Source organism: Haliaeetus leucocephalus, unplaced genomic scaffold, assembly GCF_000737465.1.
Source record: "Haliaeetus leucocephalus isolate CR32 unplaced genomic scaffold, Haliaeetus_leucocephalus-4.0 Scaffold162, whole genome shotgun sequence".
In the NCBI taxonomy this organism is placed as follows: domain Eukaryota; kingdom Metazoa; phylum Chordata; class Aves; order Accipitriformes; family Accipitridae; genus Haliaeetus; species Haliaeetus leucocephalus.
Genome location: NW_010972598.1, coordinates 15,896,766 through 15,911,363, shown reverse-complemented (window position 1 = coordinate 15,911,363; position 14,598 = coordinate 15,896,766). Strand labels below are relative to the sequence as shown.

The window sequence follows — 14,598 nt, the reverse complement described above, 5'->3', positions numbered from 1 at the left end:
CCCCCCCGTGGCTAAACCCCGGCCCGGTACCGGCGACTCCGGAATGGGCTGTGAGGAAACGGCGACCAACGAGGGGAAATGAGTGCGACCCGGAAGCAGAACCGCAGAGACCGGAAGTGACACTAGCCCCAGGCAACTGCCACGGGGCCTCGCCTGCTCTGCGCACACGCTAACTCCGCTCCGCCCCCTCAGCCTCTTGACCAATAAGCGCCTGCCTCTCTCGCCGGCCTCGCCCATCGCCGCTCGTGGCCCCGCCTCCGGGCTGGACGACCAATCAGCGCCGCCCTGGCGTCATGGGGCGGGGCCTCTTCCGCGGGACCTCCAACGGGGGGCGCGCTATCCCGGCGTCCTTTGCACGGGGGGGGGGGTTCTCCATGGCGGGGGGGTGTGATCTCTGTGGGCACCGTCAGTGTGGTGGGCTTCTCGCCATGGGGCACTCTGTAGGCCTCTCCCCGTGGCTTGGGGACCCACCTGCGGGGTGAGGACCCCTCCGTGGGGCTGTTCTGCCCATGGGTGGGACCCCTCTGTGGGTCGGGGACCCTGCTATGGGGCTGTCCTCTTCCCCCATAGCGTGGGGGCCCACTGATAAGGCGCGGATGCACCCCCCAAGAGTTTCGGACCCCTCTGTGGGGTGAGGACCCCTCTGTGGGGCCAGCTCCCCCCACAGGGTGGGCACCCATCACGGGCAGGGATGCCTGTGCCCTCCCCTGCCCCCCGGGTGCTCCGAGCTGTGAGCAGGGTAGGGATGAGGTGCTGTGGGGTGACCTTGTATCCCCCCCCGCCAGGCCCTGCCATGACACCTCCAAACCCTCTGCTTTCCTCAGAACACCCTCATTCCCCCACGGGGCTGGCAGCCCCCCCTAGCATCCATCCAGGGTTCCCAGAGACCCTTCCTTCTCCCTCCACAGCTCCATGTCCGAGGGGACACTGCCACCACAGACTGATGCCGGGAGGTTTTGGGGTCCGCCTGTAGCTGGGAGCATCTTCTTGCCTGTCGGGACCCCCATAAACCACCATTTCCTCAGGTGCCCCCCAATGCTTGGCTGACAGCACCAATCTGGGGGTAGAGGGGGGTCACCATGTCCCCATTCCCCAAAACCAGCATCCCTCCACAGTCCGCTGCGGCACCTGGCATCGATCCCAGCACCGCCGAAGCTTTTCCCATCCTAGGGGCACAGAGCACTTCCCAGTCACCCTCGCCCCTCGCCGGGAGGCCGTAACCTTTATCATCCAGCCACCGGCTCCTCCGGCCCGGCGCGGTCTCCATGGGAGCGCACCGGGTTGCTAAGCCGTCCGGTGGAGTGCTTGCCACCACTGCCAGTACATCGAGCCGTTGATATGACAACTGGAGCGGGGACACGGGTGGCCCGGGGCGTGGTGCTTCGCATGACGGGGCCAGCGGCCCCCGGCGGGGAGGGGTCCCGGCCAAGCCTCGTCGCCGCGCCGGGACTTCCCCGCTGGCTGTAAAAACCCACCAGGTTGGGCTGGCAACCCCTTGCCGTGCTGAAAACCATCCGGCACACCGGTAAATAAATTTACCAGTGAGAGGAAGCGAGCGGGAAGAGCGCGACCCGCATCCTCCCCTGGCGCAAAGGGCCACGGCCCCAAGATGTGGGGTGAGAGGGCTGAGCCCGCCGGGGCGCCGGGCCCCTCTCCCTGCCCCTCTGCTTGAGGGTACGGAGGCTGGAGGGAGAGGGGGGGGAGAGATCGGGACCCCTCCTCAGCGGGTGCTGGAGAAGAGGCGGCTGCTGCCAGGCGTCGATGAGATAAAGCGGCAAAAGTGGAGCATCCCCCTGCGGAGCGAGGGACGGAGCAGCCCAGCGCCGGCCAGACGACTGCCGGGACGGGGAAGGGGGCTTGCTCCCCGGGCCAGGCACCGCGGCGGGGTGCCCAGGGATTGGGGGGGGGACGGCTCGGCCCGCAGCCCACCCCGCCCCGACGGCTGCCCCCATGCTGGATCACCGAGCCAGGATGGAGAGCGGCAGGAAGGAGAAGGTGAGGCTGCTGCCGGGGCGATCCCAGGGGGGCCTGGTGGGGACATGGGGTGGGGGGCACATGGCAGGTGCAGGGAGCGGTGCAGATCCTCCCTGGGGTGCCAGCCATCCCTGTGGCAAGCGGCCGGGTGCTGCGGGCGTCTCCTGCTGGGCAAGGTTCCTGTTGGGGACAGACGTAGCCGGGAGGGAGGTTGGCTGGCGGGGAGGACACCGGCTCCGGGGGCAAAGCCGTGCAGCCTGGGGTCAGCCCCGATGTGCCCGGGGGTCCCCATCCTTGAGGTCACCCCTCGGCATGCTCCAGGAAGGGGGGCCAGCGCCGTAAGTCAGGGCTCTGCGTTTTGGTACGTTGGGTCTTGGCGCGGCACGGGTCGTGCCGCTTCCCCACGCTGCCAAGGACTCGGAACAGAGCTGGGAGTGTCTGTGGGACCCCACTGCCTGGCTGGGATGCTCCTGCTGCCCAGGCATTGCCGACGGCATCTTGCTGCCAGCCAAGTGGCTGCCGTCCCCGGGATGATATGGGGCCCATCACCTCCTTCGGCTGCTCATCACGTTGTCACCAAGGTACCTGGCTCATCCCCAGCAAAACGTCGGCTGGAAGCAGCTGCTCCCATCTCCTCTCCCGGATGGATTGAGCTCATGGGGCTGTGGGCGAGGACAGCGAGATGCTTCCCTGCTGTGGACGAGGACATCCAAGGGGACACTGAGGGGACACGGCACGTGCTGGGGGCAGGAGCGTGTGGTTGGCAGTCGGGCATCGCCGGCCACCACAGCCTTTGGCCGTGCAGTTTCCAGCTTTGTCCTCTTTGTGGGGTGCACCAGAGCAAACAGTTTCCTTGGGAAGCCGAGAGCCAGTTTCGATCACATGGCAACAGCCAAATCCTGCCAAGGAAGAGCCAAACCCATCGTTTTGGTGGCAAGAGAAGGGATGAGTTGGGGCATGCGGTGCCTGAGACGGAAGAACTATTGAAGAAATAAAACTCAGACCCTCCGTTGCCATCCTCGGGTGCCAGCCCCAAGAACGGGGACACTCTGGCTGCAGCAAATTTGGTGTTCGTGTGCCAAACGATGCTGCAGGATGGCTTCTGCATTGTGGAGCGCCAAATGCCTTCAGCCACTGGCTCCAGCGAGATGGTCAAATCCGGCCCTACGCTTTTCCTGGCAGGATTTTTCCAGCTGGCCCAGGCTGAACACCCTCAGGGTCATGGCAAACCTCACCACGGTGCTGCCTCGGGCTGCCCCAGCCCCTTTCTGGGGTGGCCGGTGTCATCCCGCAGCACAGCAGCATCCCCCATGGTGTAGCCATGCCTTGTCTAACAGCACCTTGGGGGTTCAGTGTTAATGGAGCCCCCGGGCTCTGGCATCAGGGCAGACCAGGGAGGATGCCTGGAGAGGTGCTGGGGTGCTGGGATCGGGGGGATCGGCTGAAGACCCCCAGGCATGAGGGCTCTGCAAAGCAGGAGCTTTTGGGGTGAGGACATATTTGGGATGAGCCCTCGCTTGGGGGGCTGGAGACTGAGGGGTGGCATTTGGGGCCAGGTGATTTATTGGGATGCGCTGGGGGGTCAGGGTGAGCAGCCGCAGGTTTGGCTGACCCGAGGTGGTGGGTGTTCTCCCGATGCCAGGATGTTCCAAACCACAATACAAAGCATTTTACAGAGCCCCCCACCCTGAAACACATCGGGAAATGGCAGCAGCCTCGAGGAAAACATCCGTCTGCCGGCAAAAGTGCAAGCGGGAGCATTTTAAGCTTGCCCGGATCCCGGTGACTAATGAGCCCTCTAATGCCGCCGGCTACATCTGGCCGAGCAGCGAGCGCTCTCTCCCCCCCGGCTCCATCTGACAGCTCGGGGCTGCCTGCCCCCGATTACGTGCCGTGGTTAATGGAGGCTGCACCAGCGGCGGAGCCCGGGGTTGCTACGTAAAGGGTAAATACAGGTCCTGCTTCCCTTGAGTGGGCCCTGCGATTCTCCCTGGTAGCGAGGCAAGGGAGCATTTCCTGATAATACTCTTTATATCCTGCCTCCAGTCCTGCCTGCCTGCCTGCCTGCCCTCGGCCCCCCATTTGCACCACGTTTGATAGGTAGAAAATGGTACCCGCAGTTCCTGGGGGGATACAGGGAGAGGGATGCTCCTGGCTCCTGGGGGACCAAGGAGGATGCCGGCATCCTCATCACAGACATGGAGGGGTCCCACGTCCTTGGTGGGAGCCGCTGAGCTCCTAAATAGCATCGCTGGAAGTGCTCCTTGCTGGGAAAAACCCTGGGATTGGACGGGATGGGACGTCCCATGTCACTGGTCCAAGCCCTGCTGGAATGGCACCGGCTTCAATGCAACCAGCCGAGCTCATGAAACATCAACTGGCTGAAGGTGACAGCATGGGGACCCCTGTGCCGACCATGGATGTCTCGCAGGCAGCACCGGGAAAGGATTTGGAGCCAGCAGTGGCTCATGCTGGTCCTGCAGTTTCACTGTCACGTCTGTTAGGTCGGAGGCAGGATAGTGGAGAGATGGGATAAGGTGTTTCAGGGTGTCTGTGTGCTGATGGGGAAAACCCAGGCCAGGGGAAGGAAAATTTGGATTATTTATTGTGGTTCAGGCCACCTGCATCCCATAGCTCCTGTCCCCAGCTGACACCGTCTGTCCCACCGCAGGTGGAGCAGATCCTGTCAGAGTTTCAGCTGAAGGAGGAAGACCTGAAGAAGGTGATGTACCGGATGCAAAAAGAGATGGACCGAGGGCTAAAGCTGGAGACGCATGAGGAAGCCTCCGTCAAAATGCTGCCCACTTACGTCCGCTCCACACCCGAGGGCTCAGGTACGGCTCTGCTGGCCTGGATGGGCGTCGCTCCCAGCCATTTGCACCATCACCTCTTCCCTGGACATCGCCAAGCTCGGTGTGGGAGGCTGAGAACCCCCCTGAGCTGGTCACCTTGTGTCCCCCCTCCCCGGCTTTGCAGAGGTCGGAGATTTCCTGTCACTGGACCTAGGCGGCACCAATTTCCGCGTGATGCTGGTGAAAGTGGGCGAGGGGGAGGAAGGGCAGTGGAAGGTGAAGACGAAGCACCAGATGTACTCCATCCCAGAGGATGCCATGACAGGGACGGCCGAGATGGTGAGCTGGGCACATGGGGCATCCCATCCCCTCCCGCATTGTCCCCTGTCACCGGGCAGGGACACACCATGCCGTGTTTCGGTGGGGACGCCGGCAGGTACATCCCTCATCCCTCCAGCTGGCAAAAGCCGGAGGGTGGTGGGGAGGTGGCCACGCTTGGGGGACCCGTGGTGAGAATGGTGGCCAGCTGCAGGCAGTGGGAGGATGGGAACAGCCCTGGTGAAGGCTGGACTTCCTCTCTTCCAGCTCTTCGACTACATCTCCGAGTGCATCTCCGATTTCCTGGACAAGCACCAGATGAAGCACAAAAAGCTGCCCCTGGGCTTTACCTTCTCCTTCCCCGTGCGGCACGAGGACATCGACAAGGTGAGGGGGTGGCTGGGCAGCCTGAGGACTTGGGGGTCCCCATGACCCAGCTACACGTACCACAGCCCCATTTTGGTCTTACCCTCTCTCTAGGGCATCCTCCTGAATTGGACCAAGGGCTTCAAAGCCTCTGGCGCGGAAGGGAACAACGTGGTCGGGCTCCTAAGAGACGCCATCAAACGGCGAGGGGTGAGATGATCATATGGTTTGTGCTAGTGCCGCAGTGGTGGGGAGACCCCCGCGCCCCCGGATGTCCCCGCAATGGGGGTGCTGGAGCCCGGCGTGTCCCCGGGAAGGTCGTTCCATGCGTGTGCACACACGTGTGTGTGACACATGCATGCATCCTCACCCTCGGGGACCCCCCCACCCCAGACCCGCCTGCCGCGGCACAGCCCAGACCCCTGGCGAGACCCCGATGGTACTTCTCCCCTCCCCAGGACTTCGAGATGGACGTGGTGGCGATGGTGAACGACACGGTGGCCACGATGATCTCCTGCTACTACGAAGATCACCGGTGCGAGGTTGGGATGATTGTGGGTAAGACGGCCCCTTCCCACAGGGACACGCGGCAGGCGAGGTGGGGGGACCATTCCCACGGCCCCGGTTACACTCCCCTGCTGTGAGCAGGGGCTTGTCCTTTTGCGGGGGGACACACTGAGGACAGGGGGGTGGCAGCAGCACCCTGCCGAGGTATCCTGAGGTTGGGATGCCGGACAGCATCGCCTGGCCCTGGCACGGTGGTGGGGGCACCTTTGGGGTAGAAAGGGGGTGGTCACCGTAACGGGTCTGGTCACCCATGGCACTGGTCCTTTCTCCAGGCTGCTGGTTGGTTCCAGCTTCTCACTGTATGGGTGGGGACCCACTGATGGTAACCAGTGCCGGCTGTGCCAGGGAGCCCGGGAGGTGGGGATGAGTTTGAACCCCGCAGACTCCTTTGCCCCCCCCCCAGGGGAGCAGCCCCCCACCACCCCCCAGACCCACGCTATCTTTAGTGCCATCAACCACGCGGCCATCTGGGCTTTCCGCACCAGCTCGCACCATCCCCTCAGCCTGGGTAAACACGGCGCCGCTGGTGCCGGGCTGTTTATCAGCTCCTCCAGAAGCCGAGCTGCCCTCACCACACAGCAGCCGGAGCCTCTGGGATGCCACGGTGGGCGTCCCTGACACCCACTGGGGACAAGCAGCTGGCCGGGGCTGCAGGAAAGGACCAGGGGAGAGCAGAAGCCCTGAGCTTCCCTGTCTACATCAGGATGGGGACACTGGCTGCCTCATGGAGCCTTCAGGGTGGGAGGGACGTGGGTGTCCGTGGGTCAGCATTGTTGTCCCCCCCTGCCACCACCTGGTCCCATTCCCGGTTCCCACTGGCAGGGACAGGCTGCAATGCCTGCTACATGGAGGAGATGCAGAACGTGGAGCTGGTGGAGGGCGACGAGGGGCGAATGTGCGTCAACACGGAGTGGGGGGCTTTTGGCGCCTCGGGGGAGCTGGACGAGTTCCTCCTGGAGTACGACCGCGTGGTGGACGAGACCTCACTTAACCCCGGTCAGCAACTGTAAGGAATAGGACAGATCCAGTTCCTCTGGGTGTCGCCCCCCCACTCCCCATCCCCAGCTGCGTCCCCTCTGCCCACCCTTCTCCTTCCCCCGGCCCACCCGCACCATGCTGGGCTCAGCTGAGGCCGGAGCAACTCATCACAGGTACCCCCAAAGCGGGGGTCCTTCGCCCCGGCCACTGTGCCCATGCGCAGGGACGTGTCCAGCAAGGGAGTGGGGGGGGGGGAGGAAAGAGGGGGGGCCATGGGGCGGAGCCCCCCCCTCCAAGTTCCAGCCCTGACGGCCGCTCCCTTGCCTGTGTCCCTCCCCCAGCTACGAGAAGATCATCGGGGGGAAGTACATGGGGGAGATCGTCCGGCTGGTGCTGCTGAAGCTGGTGGACGAGAACCTGCTCTTCAATGGGGAGGCCTCCGAGAAGCTCAAGACCCGTGGGACCTTCGAGACCCGCTTCATGTCACAGATCGAGAGGTATGGGGCCGACGGGGCCGTGGTGGGGGACTGACACCCCCAAACCAACGCGTTATGCTGCTCCGCGCTGGGGCTCTTCCATCCTGTCACCCCACAGCAGGCTGTCCCACATCAGGGTCCCTATGTCCTGTCACCCCGCAGTAGCTTGCTCTGTCCTGTAGTGGGGTCCCCTGTCCCGTCACCCCACAGCAGCCCTCTACAACTGCCCCATATTGGAGTCCCCATGTCCCCCGTCCCCTGGCTGATGCACCCCTCTCTCCCCGTCCCAGCGACTCCGACGACCGCAAGCAGATCTACAACATCCTGACGGCCTTCGAGCTGCTGCCCTCGGGGACGGACTGTGACATTGTGCGGATGGTCTGTGAGAGCGTCTCCACCCGTGCCGCCCAGATGTGCTCGGCCGGGCTGGCCGGCGTCATCAACCGCATGCGGGAAAGCCGGAGCCAGGAGACCCTCAAAATCACTGTGGGGGTTGACGGCTCCGTCTACAAGCTCCATCCCAGGTGAGGATCCCTGGGAGCCTTCCTCCTGCCACCACCCCCTTCCTCTTCCTCCTGCATCCCCCAGGCCTTGACCCAGTTCTTTTTTTCTCCTCTGGCAGCTTCAAGGACCGCTTCCATGCCACAGTTCGGCAGCTGACGCCTGGCTGCGATATCACCTTCATCCAGTCAGAGGAAGGCAGCGGCCGCGGGGCCGCGCTCATCTCGGCCGTCGCCTGCAAAATGGCCTGCATGATGGGGCAATGAGAGAGGACTCGGGGGGAGGATGAGGATGAGGATGGTGGGGGGGAGGGGGGAGGACAGTGGTCCCACTCGGAGCTCTGCGAGGAGCAGAGACGGACGCGGGAAGGGATTTGCCGCCGGCAGAGGTGGCTCCTGGCTCCCCAATAAACGGGGTTTGCGTGGACTTCTCCTCCGGGGCCACTTGAGTGCTCCTCGTCTCCCCCATGCTTGCAGGCAGACCCCCCACCATGGGGCTGCCCCACACATGTGGGGCAGCCGAGGGTGTTCCTGTGTCTCCCCAGCCCCCTGCATCCTCCCCCAGCTGCAGGGAGTGGGGCTTCTGCACGCTCCCCCAGCCCCTTTGCTGGGGGTGGGACCCCCTTGGGGGGATTGGCCAAGAGAGAAGGGACCGGTTGGGGGATACTTGGGGGTCAGGGGTGGTCGGAGGGGGCCAGGCCAGCCCCCACCGGTGAGCCCCGGGGGTGCAGAGACCAACCGGGGTGGACCAGAGCTGTGCCAGATGCTGCGGGGCACCGATTTTTGGGGATCCCCTCCAGCCTTGTCCCCGCAACGGGGACAGGGTGGGAGGCAGAGCCTGGGGGCACCCCAGCCTCCCCCCCCAGCACTGACCCCCCCCAAAAGAGGGAACAGACCCCCGCTGAGGGCTAAATCCCGCTCCTGCCAGCAGCAGGACCCCCAAATCCAGCAGGTCCCAGCCCACGCCAAACAGGGGGGCACATGGGTGACCCCTCGCCCAGGGCTGTTTCATGCTCCAGGATGCCACGGCTCGGCCACCTTCCCAAGCAGCCAAAAATAGCGTGGCCCCCCCTCCAGTGACAGGCGGGGGACCTGGCCTGGCTTGTGTCCGGCACAGCCCGGCGGTGTCAGCGCCCGGTGCCAGCACCAAGTTTGGCTTGTCCACCCACCTGCATCCGCCGCCCGATTTAGCTCGGGGTGATAAGGGGGGGAATAAAAGCCGGGGCAACCCGGGGACCCCTGGCCCAGGGCTGTGGCAGGGATGGTGAGTGCGGCTGGGGAACCCCCGCGGGCACTGGGGAGGGGGGCACCCTGGGGTGTGGGGATACTGCAGGGGGGACTGGGGGAACCCCAGGGTGTTGGGGTCCCTCTGGGTCTGTGGGAGCACCCCAGGGAGTTGGTGTCCTCCTGGGGCACCCCAGGGTTTTGGGTCCCCCAGAGGGTCTGGGGCAGGGTGTTGGGGTCCCTCTGAGGGTCTGGGGGCACCCCAGGGAGTTGGGCCCCCTTTGGGGGTCTGGGAGCACCCCAGGGTCTGAGACCCACTCAGCCTGTTGGACTCACCCCGGGGCTGTGGGGCCACCCCATGGGATGGGCCATGTTGGGGGTCTGGGGACACCCTTGGGTGTCTGGGGCCACCACATGGGTCTGGGCCACCCCAGGGGGTCTGGGGCCACCCTGGAACACGGGGGCACCCCGGGATCTAGGGACAGCTCAGGGTGTTGGGGTCTCCCAGGGTCCTGGGGCCACCCTTGGGCGTCCAGGGCCACTCTGGGGGTCTGGGGTCACCACAGGGTGTGGGGCCACCCTGGGGGTCTGGGGTCACCGGGGGGTTCTGCGGCCAACCCAAAGGGCAGGGTCACCCTGGGGGGCTGGGGACACTGCGGGGGGTGCGGGGCAGCCCTGGGGTCTGGGTCACCCCCAGGGATGGGGCCACCCCAGCGGTGCCGCCCCTGAAGCCCCCAGACCTACAGGTGGCAGCACCGGGATCCCCCCACCTCATTGGAGGAGGGGAAGGGGATCCCTTCTGCTCTGATTGGCTGCAGCCAGCAGGATTCCCTGTGTTCTGACTGGCTGCGGCCAAGGGTTTCCTGTGCTCATTGGCCGTGGCCAAAATAGATTCCTTGCGCTCTGATTGGCCAAAGCCAAACAAAAGGGAATCCCTGCGCTCCAATTGGCTGTGACCAAAATAAAAGGGAGGGGCTCCCTGCACTCTGATTGGCTGGGGCCAAAAAAAAAAGGGATTCCCTGTGCTCCAATTGGTTGGGGGCAAACAAAAGGGATTCCCTGCACTCTCATTGGCCAAGCCCAAACAAAAGGGATTCCCTGCGCTCCGATTGGCCGGGCCCAAACGAAGGGGATTCCCTGTGCTCTGATTGGCTGAGGCTGAACCAAGCCTTCCCCTGCCACCCCGGTTGGCTCCCGCAGGCCAGCAGGCGGGCAGGCAGGCGTGGCGGGGCAGCAGCCCGGCGGGCGCAGCGCGGCTCCTCCAATGTCTTCTCCGTGTTCGAGCAGTCGCAGGTCCAGGAGTTCAAGGAGGTAGCGGGCGGGGGGGGCCAGGGTGGGGAGGCCGGGGGCTGGGCCCCTCCTGATCCCCCCCCCTCGCCTGCTCTGCTCCAGGCCTTCAGCTGCATCGACCAGAACCGGGACGGGATCATCACCAAGGCGGATCTGAAGGAGACCTACTGGCAGCTGGGTCAGCGGGTGCTGCGTGGGGATGGGGACTGGGACTGGGACCGGGATGGTGACAGTGCCAGCGAGGGGGGACAGTGATAGTGCCAAGTGTGGGACAGTGACAGGGCCAAGTGGGGAGGCAATGGTGATGCCAGACTGTGGACAGTGGCAGTGCCAAGCGGGGGACAGTGACGATGCCGGTTTGGGGACAGCGACAATGCCAAGCGTTGGGACAGTTGGCGATACCGTGTGTGGGATGGTGACAATGCCAAGTTGGGGACAGCAACGGTGATGCCAGGCACGGGGCAGTGACAGTGCCAAGGGTGGGAACAGATGTGGTGCCAGGCACGGGGAAGGGACGGTGCCAAGCGAGGGGACAGTGACGGTGCAAAGCCCAGGGCACTGACAGCCAGGGCCACCCAGTGTGTGGGGAGGGAACCACTCCCTTTATCCTCCAAGGGACATGTCCCAGTGCTCCAGCTGGCATCGCCAGTGGCACCTCTCCCCTCCCGGGGCCAGGCTGTCCCCCGTGCCCAGTGCCACGTGGCCTCGTCATCGTGTTCCCCACCCCACCAGGGAAGACAAATGTGAGCGACGAGGAGCTGGAGAAGATGCTGAAGGAGGGGAAGGGGCCCATTAACTTCACCGTCTTCCTGACACTCTTTGGGGAGAAGCTGAATGGTGAGTGGCCCCGGATGTCCCCCGACGTCCCCCAATGTCCCCCGACATCCCCAGGGGTCGGCCCCAAACTCCACCTAACACCCCCCCCACCCCCAGGCACCGACCCCGAGGAGTCCATCCTCAACGCCTTCAAGGTCTTTGACCCCGCCGGCACCGGTACCGTGAACAAGGACGAGTGAGTGGGGGGCGGCAGGGACCCTTGGGGCACCCGGCCGGATCCTGCATCCCCTGGGATGAGGACAGGAGCCGGCCCCGGGCTCAGCCGCTCCCTCTTTCCACAGGTTTAAGCAGCTTCTCCTGACCCAGGCAGATAAGTTCTCCCCGGAGGAGGTGAGGCAGCTCCCCTGGCTGTCACCGTCACTGTCCTGGTCCCCTGCTCTGGCCTCTGCCCACCCTGTCCCCTCATGTGTCCCTGCACAAGAGGGGAAACAGGACCCTTGGGGGAAGCGGGTATCCAGGACGTCCAGCTCTGCCTGCCCATGGGGAGACGTGGGGAGGGGGACACAGCCCACTGCCCCAGATCCCTCTGTCCCCCCCAAAGACCCTGTCCCCAAGGTTCCCTGTGTGCCCGGCCCCATCCCTGCAATCCCACATGCCCCACAGGGATCCTGTCCCCAAGATTGCCATGTGTCTCCCATGATCCCTGACCCCAAGATCCTGGACCCAATCCCCAAGGTCCGTGTGTGTCCTCCGAGGTCCCTGTCCCTGCATGGCACCCCACAGGGACCCGTCCCAGCCCCCCGGGTGTGTGTCCCCACGCAGGTGGAGCAGATGTTCGCAGTGACGCCCATCGATGTCTCGGGGAACATCGACTACAAGTCCCTGTGCTACATCATCACCCACGGGGACGAGAAGGAGGACTGAGGGGACAGCGGGTCCCCTGCCCCCCGCCGCTCACTCTGGACAAATAAACCACCAAACGAGGGGATCTCGTCTGTCCATACCGTCCCCAGGGAGGGAGGTGACTCTGCTCAGCCTGGGCTTTGCACCCTTGCACAGCTCCTGGTGTCCCCTTGAAGCTGGCATGTCCCCAACACAAGGGACAGCCCACCCCCCCCGCAAAGGATGGGCTCCCAGGGGACCCCCAGCACAAGGCGTGGCAGGGCCACTGTCCCCAGGAGATGCGGTGGCCCAGGGCAAGATGCTTTATTGCACAGGGAGGGAGATCCGGGGGGCCGGGGTGGCAGGTGGGGCTGGGAGGGGGTTCAGGGTTCGGGGGGTGGCACTCAGGGCCAGCTGCGGGGCTGAGCCCTGTGGAGGCAAGGAAGGAGCGGTGAGTTGGGGGCCACCGTCCCCCTGTCACCCCAACTCAGGTGCCAGCAAAAGTGGCTCCTCCAACCTTCCCCCCGCCTCCTCCGGGATGCATTTTGGGGTCCCCTGTCTCACCCCCACCCTACAGAGGTGCAGGCAGGTTCTCTCCTGGAGACACAGGACCCCCAAGTGCCCTCCCACACCCAGGACAGGCATGGGGTGTGAGGTGCAGGTTACGGGGTGTGGGTGCGGGACGGAGGTCAAGGGACGGAAGATGAGGGACGGACACGGGACGCAGGTGCTGACCAGGCTCAGGACTTGCAGAAGCCGATGGCGACGCAGGTGTCCTGGGGCTCGTCGCCATTCTGCAGCGCCTCGCTGATCTGCTCCCAGTACTTCCTCACCAGCCGCTTGCAAAGGCGGCCCAGGCGTTTCCCCAGGGCCCGGCAGGCCTTGCCCAGCGCCGCCTCCACCGCTGCCTGCCAGGACCAGCCCCGGCGGCATCAGCGGGGCCCTGTGTGGGGCGACGGCCCCCCATTCTGCTCCCCCAAGCTCCCCCACCCCGGCTGCCCCCTCACCTCATCGGGGTTGTCACCCGCCATCGCCTTGATCTGCTCCAGGATTTTGGTGCACAGGCTGCACTTCTTCCCCTTGCCGGGCACTGTCGCGGTCCATTCGGCCACATCCCCTCCGGCCACGGTCCACTGCGGGGTGGGGGACACAAAGCAGACCCTCAGGTCTGGGCTGGGTCCCCCACAGCATGGCCCCAACACAAGCGGGGGGCTGCCCCACGGCTGGTGTCAAGGCCGTGGGGCAGCAGGGCTGGTGCTTACCAGGTCCAGGCTGTCCCAGAGGTCGCGGCAGTCCTGCTCCCTGTGGCACCGGGTGGCGGTGGCCACATCCTGGCACCAGGACACGGGGCCACCCTGGCAGGGCTCGGGGACCGTGGCCTGCACCGCTGAGTGGGTACAGGGACAGTGAGCAGGGCCGCGGGAGTGCGTGCCCATCACCAAGGTCCCTTTGTGCCCCAGGGGTGCCCAGACCCCGTCCCCACCAGCTCCGGGTGCTTGACCCTGCTCAGCCCCTGACCCTGCCATCCTGCCTGCTTGTCCGCCCGTCCTCCTGTCCCCCCATCCCCGGGTCCCCATGCCTCCTCCTCCCCTCCACCCCGGGGGGCCCGTCCCCCCACCCCCTCCTCCTCCAGGACTCGAGGCCAGAGGGACCCCCGTTACCTCCCACTGCCACCAGCACCAAGAGGAAGGCGGCAGCCATGGTGAGCCCACTCGAGAGGGTGACAGCGGGTGACAGCAGGTGACAACAGCCAGCGTGTGACCCACCCCGACGGCTTTTATAGCCCGCCGAGCGGGCTGCGGGGACGGCTGCGCCACTCAGCGCCACCGAAACCCCAAAAAACCCTTAAAATGGAGCGACACCAGCTCGCCAAACCCCTTCCTCCCTCACACCTCCGCCCCCGCGGCAGGAAGGGGAGACGGGACCGGGGAGGGGGTGGGGAGCCTGGCCTGAACCCCGGGACCCCCCCAAAAAACCCACCCGCGGGACCCCCAGGGCGCGGGAGCGGGAGTGCTGCCGGTGGCCCCCAACACTCAGCCACCCACGAGCCCCTCCAAAGTGTGGGACGGGACGTGGGTGTGGGGCCGGACCCTCCTGGGCTCCGTCCCGGTGCTCCCCCCGCCCCGTCCCCTCCCGGGCCCTGTGGGGTCCCGGGGCTCGGGCCCAGTGTCCCGGTCCCCCCCCGCAGGGCTCGGGTCCGGTGTCCCCTGTCCCCCGCCACGGGCTCCGTGGGGTCCTGGGGGTCCGTCGCGGTGTCCCCCCCCATCCCCTCCAGGACTCCCTGAGGTCCCGGGGTTCGGGCCCGGAGTCCCCGCTCCCCCACCCCCCCGGCTTCCACGGTAACGGCCTCGCGCCTCCGCCACCAGCGGTTGCCACGGCAACCCGCCGCCTTGACGCCACTTCCGCCCGGCGGCCACGCGACTTCCGGGCTTTACGGCGTTCGCGCCTTTTCCC

At 65.5% G+C, this 14,598-nt stretch overlaps 4 protein-coding genes across 4 annotated transcripts in view; 2 read left to right on the top strand and 2 right to left on the bottom strand.

Annotated features, from left to right (window-relative positions):
* Positions 1-115, bottom strand: part of YKT6 (YKT6 v-SNARE homolog (S. cerevisiae)) — a 6,960-nt gene extending 6,845 nt beyond the window's left edge. The window contains exon 1 of the mRNA XM_010562913.1: positions 31-115. The gene's annotated coding sequence lies outside the window, so the exon portion shown is untranslated. The remainder of the gene's footprint in view (positions 1-30) is intronic.
* A 1,835-nt stretch (positions 116-1,950) lies between these two features.
* The window catches only part of GCK (glucokinase (hexokinase 4)), a 251,262-nt gene continuing 238,614 nt past the window's right edge, over positions 1,951-14,598 (top strand). The window contains exons 1-10 of the mRNA XM_010562906.1: positions 1,951-1,995; positions 4,646-4,808; positions 4,951-5,105; positions 5,352-5,471; positions 5,565-5,660; positions 5,909-6,008; positions 6,840-7,023; positions 7,337-7,492; positions 7,762-7,995; positions 8,094-8,221. Coding sequence (XP_010561208.1) covers positions 1,951-1,995; positions 4,646-4,808; positions 4,951-5,105; positions 5,352-5,471; positions 5,565-5,660; positions 5,909-6,008; positions 6,840-7,023; positions 7,337-7,492; positions 7,762-7,995; positions 8,094-8,221 — 1,381 coding nt within the window. The remainder of the gene's footprint in view (positions 1,996-4,645; positions 4,809-4,950; positions 5,106-5,351; positions 5,472-5,564; positions 5,661-5,908; positions 6,009-6,839; positions 7,024-7,336; positions 7,493-7,761; positions 7,996-8,093; positions 8,222-14,598) is intronic.
* MYL7 (myosin, light chain 7, regulatory) lies at positions 8,258-12,186 on the top strand. Its single transcript, XM_010562935.1, has 7 exons — positions 8,258-8,272; positions 10,396-10,506; positions 10,588-10,663; positions 11,218-11,322; positions 11,419-11,497; positions 11,604-11,652; positions 12,085-12,186. The coding sequence occupies exons 1-7, from the start codon at positions 8,258-8,260 to the stop codon at positions 12,184-12,186; spliced, it is 537 nt and encodes a 178-aa protein (XP_010561237.1).
* On the bottom strand, positions 12,739-13,869 carry LOC104828893 (antimicrobial peptide NK-lysin-like). The gene is made up of 4 exons (XM_010562883.1): positions 13,806-13,869; positions 13,407-13,531; positions 13,152-13,277; positions 12,739-13,052 (listed from the first exon to the last, which is right to left on the bottom strand). Exons 1-4 carry the CDS (start codon positions 13,843-13,845, stop codon positions 12,885-12,887), a joined length of 459 nt encoding a protein of 152 aa, XP_010561185.1. The 5' UTR covers positions 13,846-13,869; the 3' UTR covers positions 12,739-12,884.